The 21,476-nt window shown below is 41.1% G+C and overlaps 2 protein-coding genes across 5 annotated transcripts in view; one reads left to right on the top strand and one right to left on the bottom strand.

Moving 5' to 3' along the window:
- rusc2 (RUN and SH3 domain containing 2) overlaps positions 1-21,476 on the bottom strand; it is a 124,031-nt gene that overhangs the window by 89,340 nt on the left and 13,215 nt on the right. The window lies entirely within an intron of this gene.
- LOC140738141 (uncharacterized) lies at positions 8,998-20,418 on the top strand. Its single transcript, XM_073065286.1, has 3 exons — positions 8,998-9,003; positions 16,022-16,963; positions 20,368-20,418. The coding sequence occupies exons 1-3, from the start codon at positions 8,998-9,000 to the stop codon at positions 20,416-20,418; spliced, it is 999 nt and encodes a 332-aa protein (XP_072921387.1).

The following is a 21,476-nucleotide window of genomic DNA, read 5'->3' as shown; positions in this document are numbered from 1 at the left end:
AATTATTTTCATGAACCTCCTTTGAATCCTTTCTAATGTCAGCACATCCTTTCTAAGGGCCCAAAGCTGCTCACAATACTCTTAAGTGAGGCCTCACTGGTGCTTTATAAAGCCTCAACATTACAATCTTGTTTTTATATTCTAGTCCTCTTGAAATTAATGATAACATCACATTTACCTTCCTCAACACCAACTTACCTGCAAACTAACCTTTAGGGAATCCTGCATGAGGACTCCCAAGTCCCCTTGCACCACAGGTTTTTGAATTTTTTTCTCCATTTTGAAAATAGTCTACCTTTTTATTTCTTGTATGACCATACACTTCCCAACACTGTATTCTATCTGCCACTTCTTTGCCCATTCTCCTAATCTATGTCCTTCTGTAGCCTCCCTGCTTCCTCAAAACTACCTGCTTCTCCATCTATCTGTTATTATTAATAATAGAAATAATAAAATCAAGGTCAAGATGATAGAGTTGAAAGATTTTCACTATTTATCAACCTTTGAATACACTTCAGTGTATTATTACTGTCATATAACCATCATAAATGACAGTACAGTAGCACTGCAGTTTATGAGAAACAGTTTGCTTTAATAAGTTTAAGCTCCAAAGATAGAATTTCTTGTAAATATTTAACTACATCACATCACCTTTAAAAGTATTAATTTCTGAAATCCTTACATTCGCCAGATCTATTTTCTCAAAAAGCAGCTATTTTTCCAACAAAACATAATAATTTTAGTTTGATGAAGTAAACATCCCCAAACAGTATATTGTAAACAGAGCTTACTTATGAATAAAATGAATATCTGGGATTGTAACCAATATATGCCTAGTTGTTTTGATAAAAGTAATTCCCAAGTACCAATTACATCTATAAAACAAAGGCTAAAAATATATTACAGAAACTACCTGGACAGTCAGAATCTGCATCAATAAACACCTTCTCTAATTTCCCAGAGTTTTCATGGTCCTACTTTCCAAGCATTTCCTCTGAGATCCCACTCCATCAACAGTTATCTGTTGCTGCTGAGACCCCACTCCCTTACTGCTAGGACCCGGCTCACTTACTGCTCAGTCCAGATCCTGCTCCCTTACTGCTGAAGACACTGCTCCCTTACCGCTGCGGTCGGGGCCCTGCTCCCTTGCCGCTGCGGTCGGGGCCCTGCTCCCTTGCCGCTGCAGTTGGGGCCCGGCTCCCTTACCGCTGCGGTCAGGGCCCCACTCCTTTACTGCTATGCCCAGGTCTCTCCTTCATTTACTGCTGCAGCCAGGATATTGCTCTCTGTACTGCTGTTAATACAACCTCACAGATGCACCTGGAGCACACTGCTCCCAATGTTGTCTCTACAGTGATTCTCTTCTCAATGCTGCTGCCTGCAGAATCCCACCCCATTGTTATTTTCTCCAGATCTTACTGTTTGTCACTTCAGACAGCTCCTACTGCTTTTACCTCAAGAACCATAGACGGAGATGTAACATAAAGATTTTAACTCATGTATGTGAAGAATGTAAGTAATAACGTTAACTAGACAACGGGGTGACCCGTTGGGGCACCCTTTGACAGAAGGGTAGTTCGGTCTAATGTGACCAGAATGAACATTAAATTTTCCTGAATGCTACTGGTATCACTTTGCTTTGGAAATTGAAGAAGAAAACCTCAGTTTATTAAAGAAGAAGGACACGTAGCAAGGCAAATATAGCTCCTCCTCGTTTAATGAAGGACACTTTTGATGGTATCATTTCTGGTTGATCTGCCACCCTTGTGCCTCTCATTGCCATTCTGGAGCTGTGCAGCCCTTTCATCAGCCGTCTCTTCATCTCTTCTGCTGTTTGTTCTTTGTCTCTAATCCTGGAAAAGTGCATTTCTCTGCTCCTTTGTCTCTTCCTCTCTCCTCCTTCTGTGTCTGTTGTTGTCATTCTGGAGACGCGCATGCCTCTCCTCCTCTGTCTTTTCTTCTTTCATCTTTTTTGTCCTGAATCTTCGATCCTGGAGTCGTGCGGCCCTGGCCTCATCTGATTCTTGCCCTCTTCCTCTCCTTGCCGCTTCCCAATGACGTTTGGCATCATCTCTTGACCATGATGTCCCCCTTCTCTTTCCACACAGCATAATTAGGCTGACCATATTTTTTTTTTACCCTAATGCTGGATAGAAGATACAAAGCAGTAACACAAAAGACTCCAGGATGCTGATTATTCTTGACAATGTGGATGGCGCTCTCCTAAATGGACTTGATATAGTCACCGCTGTCCTTTGACTGCAGCAAAGGGTTTGATGGGTGTCTCGAAGTACGTCATTACAGTAAGATTTAATTATCTCTTATTGATGGGTGGCAGTTAGATCTGTCCCAATCCTGCACATGCTGATGGTGATATATGACCCCTCGAAATAGAGCTGCCTTGCTCTTTTGCTGCAGTTGGTGTCACTGCTGTGAGCATCATGAGTTGCTTCTGAGGCTGGCCACGCGCATGCGTTGTGCTGTCACGTCACGGTTTCCATCATGGCTGACATCAGCTCTCGGGTGAAAGCGGGGTTGTTGATTTTGACGAGTGAGCAATTTTATACAAATATATAACCCTGAACTTTGCCTCCATTCTGTAAGTTAGCACATTTTAAGTTGATTTAGCCAAAAATAATGTCGCTGTAATGCACTGTTTGCGCTAATTGGAGGTCACAATCAGACAAACAGAGCATGAGAGTTTTAGAAGTATATAAATTCAGTTCTCTCCATAACCTTTTATGCCCTGACTAATCAAGAACCTATCTACCTCCACTTTTAAAAACACTGAATTTCTTGGCCTCCGCAGCCATCCATGGCAACGAATTCCAGATTCACCATCCTCTGGCTGAAGAAATTCCTCCTCATCTCTACTCCAAATGGATGTCCATCTATTCTGAGGTTGTGCCCTCTGGTCGTAGACTCACCCACTATAGGAAGCATCCTCTCCACATCTACTCTATATAGGCCTTTCAATACTTGATAGGTTTCAGTGAGATTCCCCCACCTGTACAAAACTGCACAGCAGCAATATACAGTATGGAAATGTAGGAGAAACACATTGACCATGGACAATTCCTAGGATGAAAGTAAGGACAAAGGTGATAAAACAAGGCAGCATCAGCTGTTTGTATTTTTGCCTGTAATTAGGTTTTATACTCCTTCTGCCCCAACAATAATGCCCAGCATTCTTACAAACAATCAACTCCTACATGCACACACCCACTTAAATTAAAAAGCCAATTCATCCAAAACCTAGAAACAAGAATTCAAAAAAATTGAAGCCTACTAACTAAATTCACAATTTTACTGAAGAGCAGAAACCATTATTCCTTCTGCTCACTAACTGTATGCACCTTTTTTTTTGCTACAGGCTCAAAAGCTTCACAGGTGACTACTGAGTGCCCTGCTCAATGTGGTGCTAATGTGCCAATTGGCATCCATACTGTGGTAAAGTTGTGTGTCGACTCAATAACTAAGATTTTCCGTGGAGTTAGCTCGTCTACTAAAATAAGACATTGGCATAATACATCAACCTACTCATGCCGAGGTGGCCAACTTCATCGCAGAGTCACTGTAATGATGACCAGTCAACAGGCTGCACATTAGCTTCTGCTATTCAATCATTATCCATCAATTCTCAGTGGATACAGCAACTATGACTGACTTCTACCAATGACTTTAAATCTATTACCTCGAATTTTGAGAGCTCTGCTAAGGGGAAATAGATGCTGCTTGTTCACCCTAAACGCTCAATCTAATATTACCTCAAACTTTGCTCATTATAGCTCACACTATTTATTCCATACCTGGGTAGTGTTACGTACCCCGTAACTGGGTCACTTACCAGCAAAGATAGAGAGGTCCGTTGAAGTCTGATGGTACTATTTTTAAACGTTTTATTTATAAAGGGGCACAAAAGTAAGGTTAATACAAACATTCAGATAATATACGTCGTCAATACTCAATCTAAAGCGCGGGTATAGTAATAATCAACAATAAGAAGTAGCTCTATCGTTTGTCTAGGGGTAAAAATATTGTCCAATGGAAATATCAAAGTCTCTGGAGTTCATGCAGGCTTTTTGCCTTTTGGGGACCGCTGGGTTTCACGTGTTGGAGAGAGAGAGATATTTTTTTGTGAGAAAATAAAACTTGCCAGCCTTTTGGACTCAAATCGTTGAATCGGGAACATGGGTTCTCCGTTGTCAGTTCGAAGTCCTTTTCGGTATTATCAGCCACTCGTTCCCCAGGCTAGGGGAAACGAACCACACATGACTTCCGAATAGCTTCCCGTTATCACGGGAGCGATGAGCGATGGTATCTCCTTCTGGTGCGTCGCTAGGGTACTGCTTCCTGCAGTCCCCTTTTTATCTTGACTTGCAGAGTTGTAGATGTCAATCAAGGTGGGGTGATACAATCCCCACCCCACATTGCCCGAGGGTGTCCATGTAGCCCTGATAGCTGGCACGTAGTATAGAGTCGCAATCCACAAGGGTGTCTCCAAGAAACAATGGTCAAAATCCGTTGCATTGTCTCTCTGAGGATTCTCTCTCATTTCCTGGGTCCAAGACCCAAATTAATAGCGATCTTGCAATTCTCAGGAAGGAGGGGGCTGGGATCATAACAGTAGCAATGCAGCAAAGTCAAACTTCATGGAATGCACCTGAACTAAGGCAGCAGTGCTTTTATCTGATATTTAGTTGCGAACATACTCTTCCCATCAGCATCCCAGCAGTGAAAGCAGTGGAAACACTCATTTACAAACCTTCACAGCTGAGGCATGGCAGGGTCTGCTCATACCAGCGGACACCACATCTGTGCCAATGATCTCCATATAAGGAACCATCTGATTTTTTTCCCCCCAGATAAGTAGGTGTTCTATTAATGCTAATGTGTTTAGATTAATTTGTAAACAGAAAAAAGTATAGAAACACTGTAATGCTGAAACATTTGTCAATAAATTTTCATATCCTGGTGGCTTTCTATTTCACAATCTCATATGCATTCTTCAAAGTCTTGGTCCCTACATTAATATCTGCTCTGTAGGTGTGGACTACGTGCTGGAAGGCTGCTCCCTTTTGTTTTAAGCCTGCTCATAAATGCGTTATGACCCAAAAGAACCTTAATACAGGCTGACTTTAGACTGTTTCATTGGACCAATTCTGGTCCTGGGATGAAAGGCTGTAGGCCACAATGTGGCAAACCTGACAGCGTGTTAATACGGTCATTATCTGAGTCCAGTGAGGCCATGGATTCTCTCCTAGCGAGTTCTTGTATCACTTTTTTTTTTCATTTGGTTCCTGATTGGAATTCATTAATGTGTAAGTGCATTTCCCTGTATCATGTGTCTCTCAAAGCATACCAGGTCATTCATCCCAATTGTACGTTAATGCTATAATACAGTGAACAATGATACCATTACCTTCTCTGCTTCCACCATCCCTTCCCGCACTGATCCCCCTTTACAAAGTCATCGATTCATGGTACAATATGCCCTTCAGCCCACCAACTACTGACCACCGATTTACAGTAATCTTCATTTATTCTCCCTACATTCCCAGTCAAATTCTTCCCTACGCACGAGGGACAACTTACAGTGAACAATTAACTAACAAATCTGCAAATCTTTGGCAAATGGGAGGAATCAGATCAGATTTAATACTGTTGACAGATGTAATAAAAATTGTTGCTTTGCAGCAGCAGTACAGTACAATACATTAAAAAACTATAAATTACAGTAAGAAAAATATCTAGGTAGTATCTACATAGTCTCAGAGAGATCTTGTAAACTCCAGAGGGACTGGTGGTCAGGATTGAACCCAGGTCACTGGAATTGCAAAGCAGCAGTTCTACAAGCAGTCTCACTGTGCCACACAAGGGTGGCCCATTTGATAAATGTGGAAAGACAAAATGAAGATCGTGGAACTTGAAAGCCATGTCCAAAATGCCTGTATGATGATGCAACAGAAAAGATGATATTGAGATTAACTAATGGTAATTGCCTCAAAAAGGGATAACAATGATCTCAATGAAAAACTTTTGGGAGCACATAACCTACAGATTGCACACAGCACTTGTGGTATGTGTCTCAACAACAAAGGCTGGATATTTGTGACTGCAATGCAGTGGTATCCCATTAATACATGTAGATCACTGATAATCTAAAATTATAATAATAAGTTGATCAGTTTTTTAAACACTCTCACAGGATCAATTACAGACCAACTTTCACATTTGGCTAAAGGAGTAAGATCAGTCTTTGGTAATTGGATTTATCATTAAGATAAATAGCTTACCAAATGCCATTTCAGATTAGAGAATAGCACACCAGTATTACTGATAATCAGCCCTACTTTGGACATAGTTTTGGAATCCCAGCGCTTGCTGACATAGCACTTCCCAAACTACACAAGAAGAGCTTTGAAAGAAGTCATCTTCAATAATGTATATGCATAGTGCCAAACCTACAGAGGAGGAGAACTGACAATAGGCACATATTTTAATATTATGATTCAATCATAAGAAAAGCATACCAATGTACTTACATTCTTAGGAGATTAACGAGGTTTGGCCTGTCAGTGAACACTGACAAACATCTACAATATCCTGACTGGAATGGCAATTTAAATGATCAAAAAACCAAGAAGCTATAGAGAGTAGTGGACTCTGCCAAATACATCATGGACACATTACTCCTCAATGTTGGTGTGATCCACAGATCTCCTTTAAGTTTGTTTCTCTCACTTCAAACCGGTGCCCTCTAATTTTAGATCACCCCAACCCTAGAAATGTTAATCTATCCCATCTATGCCCCTCATGATCTTATGAACATCTGTAAGGTCTCCCTTCAGCCTCCTTCACTCCAGCAAGAACAAACCCAGTCTATCCAATCTCTCTTTATAGTGAGAACCATCCATTCCAGCCAACATCTGGGTGAATCTATTCAATTTTTAAAGTTAAATTTATTATCAGAGTACAGTGCCTATAAAAAGTATCCGACCCCGCCCCCGGAAATTTTCAAGATTTATTGTGTTACAACAGTGAATCATAGTGGTGCATGGCCAAGTAGTTAAGGCGTTGGACTAGCAATCTGAAGGTCATGAATTCGAGCCCCAGCCGAGGCAGCATGTTGTGTCTGTGAGCAAGGCACTAAACCACACATTGCTCCAGTCCACCCAGCTGAAAAAGGGTACCGGCAAAATGCTGGGGGTTAACCTTGTGATAGAATGACATCCTATCTGGGGGAGTCTCGTACTCTCAGTCACTTCACGCCACGGAAACTGGCATAAGCACCGACCTGTTGAGCCTATAAGGCTTGGGACAGACTTTAACTTTTAACATTGAATCATAGTGGATTTAACTTGGCTTTTTTGACACTGATAAACTGAAAAACACTTTTGTGTCAAAGTGAAAACAAATCTCCACAAAGTGATCTAAATTAATTACAAATATAAGCCAGAAAATTATTGATTGCAAAAGTACTTACCTCCCCCCTTAATATGATACATCAAGTCATCACTAGTGCAGTCAATTGGTTTTAGAAGTCACACAATTAGTTAAATAGAGATCTGTTTTTGGAGACCTGTGTGCAGTCAAGGTGTTTCAATTGATTGTAGTAAAAATACACCTGTATCTGGAAGGTCCAACTGCTGGTGAGTCAGTATCCTAGCAAAAACTACACCTTGAAGACAAAAGGACACTCCATGCAACTCCGTGTAACCCGGGAGCAGTTACAAGCTTCAATGCTTGAGATGAGAGAGATTATGTATACAACAACTGTTACCCAGGTGTTACACCAATGGCAGCTTTACGAGAGAGTGGCAAAGAGAAAGCCACTGTTGAAAAAAATTCACATGAAATCTCAGCTAGAGTTTGCCAGAGGGCATGAGGGAGTCTCTGAAGTCAGCTGGAATGTTCTATGGTCTGACAAAACCAAAATTGAGCTTTTTTGGGCATCAGACTAAATTTAATGTTTGGCATAAGCCAAACACTGCACATCATCAAAAACACACCATTCCCACCATGAACCACAGTGGAGGCTGCATTATGCTGTGGGGATGCTTCACTGCAGCAGGACCTGGAAGCATTATGAAGATACAGGGTAAAATGAATGCAGCAAAATACAGGGAAATCCTGAAGGAAAACCTGATGTAATCTGCAAGAGAACTGCAACTTGGGAGAAGATCTGTTTTCTAGCAAGACAATGACCCCAAGGATAAAGCCAAAGCTACACAGGAATGGCTTAAAAACAAAAAAATGTCCTGGAGTGGCCAAGTCACAGCCCAGAGCTCAATCCACTTGAGAATTTGTGTCTGGACTTGAAAAGGGTGTTCACTCACCATCCTAGTGCAATCTGACAGAGCTAACTAGACCAGGTTTTAAGCAGTGTCCAGATGAGCAAAACTGATAATAGACCTATCCACGCAGACTCAAGGTTGTAGTTGCTGACAAAGGAGTGTCCTTTTGTCTTCATTGTTTAGTTCTTACCAGGATACTGATAGGTCCAGAACAAGTTCTCTAAGATAGCAACCCCCAAGAATTTAACATTTCTGTACTCTTTCTGATTTTACAATATCCTCATCAAATATAAATTCCTTTGAAGCAAAAGAAAACACAATGGGAAAAATGGACCAACCAAGGATATCAACTAGATAAACTACATTTTACTTGGAACAGCAGTGAATTTGAATTCAATTGAATTGACTATTTCTTATATCCCTCACATACATAAGTAAAAATCTTTGTTATGTTTCTGTCTAAATGTGCAATGTGCAATATGAAATTTATAGAAGAGATTCAGAGTAGTAGTTTATAGTAGGAGAGCTTGATTTATAATATGCATTATTATTATAGGATTGATAGTGAGGAACTTTTCACCTTGGCAAAGATGTATAAAATCCTTGGCCTTGAGACCCGAGTAAGGAATAAAAAATTTAGAAAGGATCTGAGAAAGAACGCTCTTCACCCAGGAGGAAGATGCAATTTTGAATGCAGATCATGGAGGTAAGTACTCCCACAATACTCAGGCAGCTTCTACATTAGCACCTGAATCACCAAGGCATAATAGGACTATGGACAACATGCTAATCATAGAATCATAGAAATCTGCAGCACATTATAGGCCCTACAACTCACAATGTTGTGCCAACCACGTAACCTACTCTAGAAACTGCCTAGAATTCCCCTACCGCATAGCCCTCTATTTTTCTAAGCTCCATGTACCTGTCTGAGAATCTCTTAAAAGACCCTTAGTGCTAAGTAGTACTACTAAGATAGATTATTGATGGTTGGCATAAACATGGACCCCGCTGGACACTTAGTACTGCAGGTCTATTCTATCAGAGATGCTGTTTGGCCAAGAAACTGAGAAGCTGGAGGAATCCGTGTGCGAAGGTGGAGTACAGTCTAAGAGCAAGTGATCAGCTTAGCTGCTTTTCTTGTGGTCACAAGACTCTGTTGGACATTGTTCATGTGGAATGCTGCAAGTCTGATTCACTGGTTTATCGGTGGCAAGTGGGGGAGCTGCGTGTCTTTGGTTATAGCAAGGACCAGGCCTTAAGCCCCAGTGTCGCCTGTTTACAGACAAGGAGGAGAGCCGGAGTCTCCACCAGAGTACCAGCGGTGGGGTGGCACAGCATCCATACCGGAGTTGGTGCTGTCTCCTCACGTTCACTCAGCAGAAGACAGCCTGTATATATATATATATATATATAGTGTGACTGTATTTTCCTGACATCTTATATGTGCTTGCTATCTTATACATGCTATATTTGCTTTGTGCTGTGTGTGATTGTTGGTGCAGTGTTTTCCACTTTGGCCCCGGTGTAACACTGCTATATTCATAGGTATGGTTAAATGACAATTAAATTTGAATTTGGTGGCCACTGGAACCGGTTTCAATGCTATATGACTCTCTGACTTTGTGAAAAGTTAAAGAAAGTATCTGATCACCAGTTAAGCAGTAATCTGGAGGATTGAAAAAAAACTGAAATTCATCAATTGAAGGACAAACAAATTGATAAAGGAAGAAAAGTAGAATATGAGAGTAGATGAACAAGGAACATGTGCTTGGTGCTAATGCACTATCATTCTACCACAAAAAGAAACTTGAAATTGACCAAAAGAAGGTTTGAAACTTTCAGATAGTTTAAATGTAATGTCTCAATTGGTTTATTTTTGAGACGGTTCAAAGAGGTCCGTACTATGCCTCTATGAATTCAGATAATGTTGATGAGGGTAGAATTGGGCATGACAAGATTGGTGATATCAAAGGCAAGAGATTTAAGATGGTTTTACTTCAGAAGCAACATATTTAACATCAGGACAGCTTCTTTACTCAAAGAGTTGGTGTGCATTTGGAATGAGCAGCCAGAACTAGTGTTGAGATAGACATATTAGCAACAATCAAAGGCAGACTACATAAGTGCATGGATAGTAGAGGTTTAAAGGGCTAGAGGCCAAATGCAGGTAGGACGAGTTGAACCAAAAAGCTTGTTTCTATGCTGTATGACTCAACAACATTATTAGCTGTGTGCTTAGTGCTAGGGGAATGACAGAGGATTCATGTGAACCGTGCAAGGAAGTCACATTTCCAAACTCCCAATGATTTCATTGGAAATAATAATTCCCTGATATAACCCACGTATAAGCACTTGCATGCACAAATTAATTATAATGAGGCCCAATCCCTGAAACAACTCAATTAAATTTTAGAGATTTATATTTGTTCCCAACTCTGCTAACTGAAAAAGCTACGAGAGCTATTTAAAGGTTTTTAGTTCTGTAGATTCAGTGGCTGTAGATTCAACTTGCAGACTGTTCAAGTTATAGATAGTTCACAGAAATGTAACCCAGCCATAACCTGAGGTGCAGGACTGTATTAGTAAATTTACTCTCCTTTAATTATCTGACTTTAGTTAAATACATTTTCAGTTTTCTTTAAAAAAATCATTAAATTTATTTTGAATGTTTCTAAATGCAAAGAATATTCTAAAGCACAGAGTCCTTGACGAGGATGACAGTTTTAAAATCCTGTGATTTAGACCAGACATCTGTCAAGGTTGTTTCTTCGGTTACATCAGGCAAAACCTACTACCTCACAGAACTCCCCATTTAGGACTGAAGACTTCAGGCAGAAAACTGACATAATTAATCCTTTTTTCTGTGTTCAGATGTTCATGAAGTCACAATATTCTCAAAAAGAGTGGTATCATTCTGAAATAGAGGCCTGGATTCTACGAGCCTAGATTTCATGAAATAGGAATCAGTGGAAATGGAAGGTGGGGGGGGGTTAGGGTGGCATTCTTACCTTCTCCTTTGTCATATTATTCTCACTCACAGTCATTTGAAAATGCAGAGAAAAGGGCAACCACAATTTCAACCCAAACCCCAGGAGAGGCAGCAGTAGTGGTTATACCATGAAACAAAACCACTTTGAGCTAGTTCACAGACGATTACATCATGAACTATTAACCATAACATTAAAGGTAAAATATTATGTTTGTGCCCAGGAGAGCATTTCTGATACCAGGAAGAAAGCTTAAATCCTCTTGATTTAAGACATCCCACATCTTTCAGTGACAATGATCTCATAATGTAATATTTACTTGAATTCCAAAAACTGTTCTCATTTATCTCCAGCTATAGTCTTCTGCCACCTAAAATCTCCTACTTACTGGCCACCTGGGAGACAATTTTGTTTTGGTTTTAATAGAGATGAAATCCAAGTCAAAATCTCTCTATGCCTTGGCAGTGTATGCTTCTTATGTGACATAATTTCAAAGGTAATAAGTCTGGAATGCATTAACTGATTCTTACTGTCTCAATCTGAAGCCAACTCTGAGTCATAATATTCCATAACTAGCCCATTTAGCACTAACACTTTACTAACTGCACACCAACAACAAAAATCCTCAGTGATTGCAACAGATGATATTAAAAAGAGAACCCTAATATTATGACCCACTCCAATTTATGGCTCACTACTCAAATATCATTCACTTTCATAACCTTTCCAAAATCCACCATCAAAAATGTGAAGAATCTGTGAAGCTATAAAAAAACTGGATCTCCTGCAAAATAATAAAGGCATAAGTAAAGCTTGGCTAGAAGAAGCTGAAGTTGACAAAAATCATTCTTCAACTGTTAAGTATTAGAAAAGGACAGGAAAAAGACTGGAGTCAATCTCCATTTAGTCAATGAGTGCTTGGTTGCTGGGAGAGGGAATGGAGGTGGTTGGTAGGTTATGAAAGGAGCCAACAACAAAGGAGAGAGGGTCTCCTGTAATTAATGGAAAGTTTCCTGGGGAAAACTGCATGCATTTAGCTCCAACAGTGGTCCTGATAAGAAATGATATCCAATTTCCCTTGGGATCAATAAAGTATGTCTGTCTGTCTGTCTGTAAAAGCAAGTTTGAAGCTTCAGTTTAAGACTAATTCAATGTTGTCACATGCCCTGCATATTCCACACAATTTTGCCATGGTGACATCAAATAGGCAAAGAATATGATCTTACATGCCTGCATGGGCTTAGTCAGCTCTTTATGCTGAGGTTTCATACACTCTTTAGTGCTGTCAATAACCTTTCCAACCTGAAAATAGTCCTCCAAGCCTAAAAGTTCAAAAACACCTGTTAACAATATAAGGCACCAAATCAAAATGTTCCTTTGAGGGCATGTTTGCCATTTTTATAAGTATTATGTCAATTAATGCTGATATCCTGGCTTCTGTACAGATATTTGTAGTGCATCTCCAAATGCATAAATATTTCATCTGTCATACTGACAAATGAATTATAGCTACTGTATATGACTTGAGATTGCAGAAAATCTTGGGTTAATTTGTTTTAAGTAAATGGACGCTCAATAGCAATATGGTTTGAGCTTGATATTTAAATACCAACTTCAAACCATATTGCCATTTGGGACAGGGGCTGGAGTTATTGGAATCTGGAGGAAAAAGCAAATGGCGGAAGAAACTCAGCTGATCAGGCAGCATCTATGGAAGGAAATGTGAAGTTTTGGGACAGTCATGAAGAGTCTCCACTGAAACATCCATTATCCACCACAAATGCTGCCTGACACACTGAATTTCTCCAGCAGCATGCACCTTTTTCACTTAATTAAGTGCACTTTGGTGACCTACCCAAGGTCACATCACAAGCACAGAAAATGAAAAATCTCAGGTCAAGCAAGAAAGGTAGAAAGAGAACAACTAGCATATCAGGTGTGCAGCCCTTTAATGAATGACTGATTGACTGTGTTTTTTCAGCATTTTTAAAAAAAAACTGATTTCAAGCATCTACATTTTTTTGATTCTGCTTCTGGTGATGCCATCCAGTGCTGAAGTTTTATATTGGTATGCAAAGTCGGGACATTTTCCTCTTCTTAACAAAGTCAAACAATCAAATTACTTGTGTAGGCTTACTCGGACAGCCACCAACAGAAGTATAATACGTAGCCATTATCCTGACGAAGACGTCATGTGATGACTGACTGGTTGGATGCAAGAGCAGATTACTTGGCAAATGATTTCCTTGCCTCAGCAGTTGAAATCATAAACAAATTGTAGCTGCGCCAATGAGTACAGTGACAGAAAAGTAACTATGAGAAGGAAAGGGTGAGACTTTGAACAGAGAAAGGCCCTTGAAGTTATTTTTGAAGCTAATTTGAAGCAATCCAAAGCCAGTGCAAAGAAAGATTGTAATGCAGTCCATTATATTCCACTAAGTGGATAAATCAAGGTCGTACCATTTCAGTTCTGTTTCCCAAAGAGAACCACACCAGTCTCAGTGTTCACATTCACAAGAGGGATCTCAGTGAGCTTCAAGACAACAGAGGACTCTCATTAGTATTTGTGGCTCCTTGACATGCCTTACTCAGTAATATTTCATAGAAGATTAGTGAAGTGAAATTTTACATCTCTAAATCACATTGCCTGACAGGCTGAATATTTACAGCATTTTTTGTTTTTATAACTGATGCTTGGAGTTTAGCAATAACAACAGAAAGAAGCAGCTCTGGATCAGGATCAGGTTTAATATCACTGGTACATATGAAATTTTTTGTTTTGCAGCAGCAGTAGATTGCAATATATATATTAAAAACTATAAATTACAATAACTACACATATAGAAATTAAATTAACTAAGTACTGCAAAAAGAGAGGGAAAAATACCAAAGTGGTGTTCATGGGTTCATTGTCCATTCAAAAATCTGGTGGTGGAGGGGAATAAGCTGTTCCTGAAACACTGAGTGTGTGTCTTCAGGCTCCTATACCTCCTCCTTGATCATAGCAATGAGAAGAGGGCATGGCCTGAGTGACAGGGATCCTTAAAGACAGATGTCACCTTTTTGAGGCATCACCTTTTGAAGGCATTCTGGATGCTGGAGAGGCTAGTATCTATGATGGAGCTGACTGAATTTACAACTTTCTGCAGTGACCCCTCCATGCCGAGACGGCGATGCAACCAATTAGAATGCTCTCCATTGTATACCTGTAGAGATTTGCAAATGTCTTTGGTGACATACCAATTCTCGTCAAAACTCCTAATGAAACATAGCTGCTGTCATACCTTATTTGTAATTCCATCAATATGCTAGGCCAGGATAAATCCTCAGGGATGCTGACTCCCAGGAACTTGAAACTGTTCACCTTTTCCACTTCTGATCCATCCACGAGGACTAGTGTGTGTTCCCTCAACATCCCCTTACTAGAGTCCACAATCAATTATTGATGTTGAGTACAAGGTTGTGTTACGAATGTGCCACAACTCTGAGGGGCCGAAGGGTACAAAGTAGCCCCCTCCTTTTTGAGAATCGCAAGATCGCTATTAATTCAGGTCTGGGACCCAGGAAATGAGAGAGAGACACGCAGAATCCACAAGGGTTTGGAATGTGTCCTGGCCCCCAGAAAGGCGGAACCATTGATAACGACTATTGTCTCTTGGAGACGGAATTGTGTATTGAGTACTGTACTATTCATTGAAGCCCTCAGGGAATGACCAGAGTGGGCTGGTTGAGGGATTGCATCATCCCAACCTGATTGACATTTGAGACCCCGTGAGTAAGGATAAAAGAAAGTCTGGGGAACAACCCCTTTAGACGCACCAGGAGAAACGCTAGAAATCCCGTGACAGCGTTTAATAGCGACAGCCGGTGAGGGCCCGCGTACGTCCATTTCCCTCGCCTGGGAATTGGCGGGTTACCACGGAAGACCGGCTTAGCTAAAGAAGAGGCCACCAACGAAATTTCGAAGGATCGACATCATAAAAAGGAAAAGCTGGCAAGTTTTAAAAATCAGTCTCTCTCTCCAACCAACAAGCTGCAGCCTGAATGAACTGAGTGACTTTTATATTTCCATCGGACAATACATTATCCCCTAGACAACGATAGAGCTATTTCTTATTGATTATTATTATACCCGCACTTTTAGATCTAGTACTGACGACGTATAGTATCTGTATGTTTGCATTGATATTATTTTTGTGTATTTTTACCAATAAATACTGTTAAAAATAGTACCATCAGACTTCAACGGACCTCTCTATCTTTGCTGGTAAGTGACCCAGTTACGGGGTTCATAACAACTTGGGGTTCTCGTCTCGAGATTTGATACCAAATTGGAGGGCCAGTGAATCGGGCTTGTAAGTCCAAACTTGGATCTGGTTATGCGGGTAGCCAGACGGGAAACCAGCAAAGATGGACGTGGGTGAATTTATAGAAAACCCGACTCTGGAGGCGTTAGAGGCGGCCACAAAGTCGGAATTAATAAATATTGCCAAAGGACTAAACCTCGCAGAGGTGAGGTTGTTGATGAAAAAGCGGGAGGTGCGGAGGGCCATAACTCAGTATTATATTGTGAAGAATGTGTTTTCAGCTGAGGTATTGGAAAATATCCCTGAAAAGGTACCAGCTAGTGGAACGGCTCAGTTAGAGTTGGAGAAATTGAGGCTGGACGCGGAACAGAGGAAGAGGGAGCATGAGTTCCAGCTAAAGCAGCTGGAAGCAGCTGAAAAGGAAAAGGAGAGAGACGAGAAAGAGAAAGAAAGGGCCGAGAGAGAAAAGGAGAGAGCCAAAAAGGAAAAAGAGCAACAAAGAGCCAAAAAGCAACAGGAGCATGCGCTCCAGCTAAAGGAGTTAGAGGTGAAAAGGGAGCAGGAAAGAGCCGAAAAAGAGCAGGAAAGAGCTGAGAAACAAAGAGAGCATGAAATTCAGTTAAAACAGCTGGAAGCAGCTGAAAAAGAGAGGGAGAGAGCCGAGAAGGAGAGGGAGGCAGAGAAACAGAGGCAACATGACTTGGATATGGAGAAGTTAAGGCAAGAGCGAAGAGTTCAAGGGTCAGACCGAGAGGAGCGGTTTAATGTTAGTCGGGAGTTGAGGGTAGTACCTCCGTTCGAGGAGACGGATGTTGATAGTTATTTCTTGCTTTTTGAAAAGGTGGCAGTGAATCAGAAGTGGCCCAAAGAGCAGTGGGTGGCATTGTTACAAAGTGTGTTAAAAGGGAAGGCACAACGGGCATATGTGGTGTTGTCCATGGAGGAGGAAGAGTCTGAGAATTATGAAAAAGTAAAGGAGGCCATTCTTCGGACATACGAATTGGTACCTGAAGCGTATAGACAAAAGTTCAGAAATTTAAAGAAAGGGTGGAATCAGACGTATACCGAGTTTGCCTATGAGAAGGGTGTGCTCTTGGATCGCTGGTGGGCAGCAGAAATAGTGGACGAAGATTTTTGGCGTCTCAGGGAGTTAATTCTGATTGAGGAATTTAAAGGTTGTGTTTCGGAGGATATCCAGATGTATTTGAATGAGAAGCCGAATAAGTCCATCTCCGAATTTGCTAGGTTCGCAGATGAATATGCCCTAACCCACAAGACAAAGTTTTCCTCAAATAAAAGTTACCAGAGGACCGTGGGAACGGTAGAAAAAACCCGCCGGCTGAGGCAGAGGTCCCACCGGGAGCTAGTGGTAAGATTGAGGCCCAGCAGCGGATGTATTTCCTGCGGCTCTTGAGGAAATACGGTCTGCCTCAGGAATTGCTGCTGCAGTTCTACACTGCAGTCATTGAGTCTGTCCTGTGCACCTCCATCATTGTGTGGTTTGGAGCCGCCACCAAGCAGGATAGAACCAGACTACAGCGCACAGTGAGGACTGCCGAGCGCATTATTGGAGCCTCCCTGCCCTCTATTGTGGACCTGTACTCTTCCAGGTTGAAGAAGAGGGCGGGGAACATAATAAAGGACTCCTCCCATCCTGCGCACGGACTGTTTGATCTGCTTCCGTCTGGTAGGCGCTTCAGATCCCTCCAGACTAAGACTAATAGGCACTGGAGAAGTTTTTTCCCTACTGCGGTCACTTTGCTGAACAGTTAACTGCCGGTTAACTGTCGCCTAACTATTACTTGGATTGCACTACCTGTATGTATAATCTATATTTTCATTTATATTTATCATTATTATTGTTATGAGCAGAGAGACAACATCTGCCGGAAGTAAATTCCTTGTATGTGCATAGGTACTTGGCGATTAAAGTCTGATTCTGATTCTGATTCTGAGAGGCAAGACGGCAGGAGATTTCCTGGCTTGACCTGTTTTAATTGTGGAAAGGGGGGACATATTGCATCTAGGTGCCTTGCTCCGAGGAAGAAGACAGGAAAATGGAAAGCAGCAGTCCCGAAAGGATGTGCTGTGGTAATCAGTAAATCGACAAGAGAGCCCCAGGTAGACAGAGTACGAGGAGGGTCTGAGACATGTATGTCAAATGGAACCGTGTCTGTGAGACAGGGAGACACCCCAGTTCCAGTGCGGATCTGGAGAGACACAGGAGCTGAATTGTCATTGATTAGCCGTAAGGTACTGGATTTTGGTCGCAAGACGGGAATGGTAGCTTTGAAAGGAATAGGAAAAGGGACAGAAACGGTGCCCTTGCATAGGATCATTATAAATTGTGAGCTGGTATCTGGACCAGTTGAAATAGGGGTGCGATCAGAATTCCCAAGAACTGACGCAGACGTCCTTCTTGGTAACAATTTAGCCGGTGGTAAGGTTTGGTCAGCAATGAAGCTGACGAGTCAGCCTGTAAGTGTTGAGGTCCCGCCCCTAGATTCCAAGATCTATCCCGCATGCACGATCACTCGCAGCATGTCGAGAAAGGCAGCTGAGAACAAGAGCAGTTTAAATCCGGCCAGTATCGGTTTGGCCGAGACATTTTTACCGACCCTGTACCACGAGGGTTTAGAGGGTGGTAAGACGGAGAGTAGTAAAGTGAAAGAGAGTAAGGGAGAGGAGGTAGTCCTGCCCTTAGCGAGGAGAAAATTTATAGAGGCACGACGTAAAGATGAGAAACAGATAAGGCTGTTAAAAGGTCCAGAGTTGGACATGGATGATCTGTCTGGTTTGGCAGAACTGTTTGAAGAAGTTGAAAATTCTAAAGATGTTCCCAATAATGAAATGAGGGTAGTCCTAGATGAAAAGGATGCCATTACCTTGAAGAAGTCTGCTGGGTTGGCAGATGAGGTTGTTTCAGCCCGCGGGGTTGAGTTTACTCCGGAAGGGAGTTGCCCAGAGAGTAGCTGGGAGGATCAGGGGAATTTAGAATTTGAAAAGGGTATGGGTATTGAAAGCCTGGAAGAGGCAAATGTCCCGTTTGAGTGTGTCCAAGATGTGGATGCATGTGGTACTGAACCTAGTAATGGAGCTCAGAAAAAGTCTGAGGTATTTGATTCAGTTGAAAAGGAATGCAGTCCTTGTGGGTCAGAGGGACTTAGTTCAGTGAAGAAAGGGTTAACCTTGGTAATAGTGGGAAGTGAGAATTCCCAGTTGTTTGTGTTCGAAGGTCTGTTAAAAGATAGTGAGGAGATAAAAGGTGGTGACGTGAATCTTATTATTGAAGGAAAAGGGAAAAGTGTAGTTCCTAAGTTGAATGAAGAAATGTTAAAGTCTGGATTGATGTCAGAAGCAGCAACCAGGCTACCGAGACAATGGCTTGGTAACGCGGTGCCTGTGAATCAATTACAGGTTGAGTTGGAATGTAAAGGTGCCCCACACGCTATTGTTATTCAAGAGTGTGGTGTGAAAAAGCAGAATTCGAAATGCTGTTTGAACAAAGGGGGATCGCTTTCAGATCTTAAATTGAGAACTACTAGCACGAAGGGTCCTGAAGAGAAAACTAGCAACTTGCTTAAACTTAAAGAATTGTGTGGAACTTTGGAAAATGGTCTAAGTTTGGAACACATTGGTGATAAAATAACTCCTATGAAAGGAGCGGGCGAAAGCCTGTTTCACCATGGTGCACAAACTCACCACGTGGGAGTTAACTGGAAAAGGGGCGAGGGTTGACGGGCTGCCATTTTAAATAGCAGGATCCGGCTTTAAGGGATTTCGACAAAGCATGTGAATAATAAAGACAACCCCCATGGAAGATTGACTGTTAAGTTTGAAAGTAACATAAAGATTAGTATTTGCATGAACTTTTGTAATATACACATAAGCTAAGATCACAACTCTTTAGTTTTTGTTTGCTGAAGAAAAATAGGTGGTTATTAAATTGAAGTCTGATGCTACAAGACTTTAGTAAGGTACAAGATGTAAAATAGCCTTCCAAAGGTCATACGTGCACTTCTTGCATAGTTCTAATTCACCATTTTCGAATGCCACAGATCTAGCCCTCAGCAAACTACAAATCTCCTGGTTCATCCACAAGTTTTGGTTTGGTTATGTTCCTGAAGGCACATACTCATCCACATAGATCTTGATGAGGTCCATGACAACTGTAGTGGTTTCATTCAAATTCAAAGATGAAATGTTGAATATTGTCCAGTGCACCACATCAAAGCAGTCCTGTGAGCACTCCTCTGCCTTCTTGACCATACCTTCTTGGTCCTCACCATTGGTGCTGAAGTCTTTAGTCTCTGCCTGTACATTTGGAGTAGATGCATAGTCAGGTGATTGGACTTACCAATGTACTGGTTTGGTAAGCATTCTTCATGGTGGTATAACAGTGTCAAGTGTATTGGCTACTCTGGTTCCATAGGTGATATATTGGCAGTAGTTATTCAAAGACTTCTTCAAGCTGACCTGGTTGAAATCTCCCGTAATGATAGGGAAGGCACCAGGGTACGCAGTTTTGTGTTTGCTGCTCAGCTCCTTCAGTGTTTTTCTAATATTGGCCTGAGGTGGAATGTACATTCCTACAAGTATGATTGCAGAAAATGCTCTTGGCAGATAAAGTGGATGATACTTGATCATTAAATGTTCACATCGGGTGAGCAGGACTGAGACAGAACCACCACATCTGTGTACCATGATGAATTTATTATAAAGCATACTCCACCATCTCTGCCTTTAAAAGACTGAGTTACTATCTCTTTGCAGATAATGGTGAAGCCATCGGGTTGTAATGCTACATTAGAAATTGAAGATTAGATTTTGCATGGAAAATGGTTAGGATAAATTATTGCTTTGCATATTATACTGATAGAAACCTCACTGTTACTGCTTTTGGTGAATTCTAAAGGTTCTAGCAAGAATCTGAAGAAATCAGAAAAAGTTGCAAGGGTCCAAATCAAATCTCAGATTTATTATAATTGGAAACTTGGAAGATTTGTATAAGGACAAATGAGGATCTCACTGGACCTTTCCCTAAAGAACTGCAAGCTAAATGTTCACTGTCAACCATCTGATTTGCCATCTTCATTAATGACAAGTAAATAGCATCAAAAGGGATATTTTTCAATATATAAGAATACTTAGACGTGTATTTGAAATAGAAGTTTAGATAACCTTGCTAAGCACAGCGGAGCAAAATAGGGGTTTCTGAGCATTTCTAAGAAAGTGCTACTGAGAACAAAAATAAAATCTCCATTACCAACTGATTATAATTAGGAACAGGATTCAAATTCATCTGACATTAGTCATTATTAGACGGTAATGATGAATTATAAATTGATGATTGTAAAAACTGCCATTTTTTACTTTTATCTTGCCCCTCCAGTTTTGAGTATATTCTGAACAACACGAAAGAAAATTTACTAAATGCTCAATTCATATAACTAATTTGGAAGTTTGGTTGCTCGCTGAGCTTGGCAAAATGTTTGCAGATATTTCAGGTCCAATCGAGAAGTCATCATCGGTGTGCATTTGAGGGTGTTGTCTCCTCAGAATGCCAGTTTATATACTCCTCCAGGGCTCGAATAGATATTGATTGGACATCATGATCTGGTTGGCTGGTTTAAAACACCGTGAACAGTTTAGCAGTAGAAGATTCTGATTGGTTAGCTTCGAGGGGTTTGTTTCACTGTCCAGATCCCGAGATTACTGGTAATTTGTTAATTATTGATGTTGTTTTTTCTCTTTTCTCCATAAGCGTTCATATATCTGATCTATGTTGATGTGTTTATTGATGGATCCTTCTGTAGAGAACCACACTTCGAGAAATTCTCATTCTTTTCTTGTTCTCGCTTGAGTCAAGACTCTGGCTGTCA

Source organism: Hemitrygon akajei, chromosome 13 (genome assembly GCF_048418815.1).
Source record: "Hemitrygon akajei chromosome 13, sHemAka1.3, whole genome shotgun sequence".
Classification (NCBI taxonomy): domain Eukaryota; kingdom Metazoa; phylum Chordata; class Chondrichthyes; order Myliobatiformes; family Dasyatidae; genus Hemitrygon; species Hemitrygon akajei.
Note: the sequence above shows the minus strand (reverse complement) of the source record. Positions and strands in the feature narration are given on the sequence as shown.

Bases quoted from the DNA above. Each gene is read 5' to 3' on its own strand.
- LOC140738141 (XM_073065286.1), top strand. The intron at 16,964-20,367 runs GTAAGATTGAGG...ATCTCTTTGCAG, and splicing joins GGTCCCACCGGGAGCTAGTG to ATAATGGTGAAGCCATCGGG.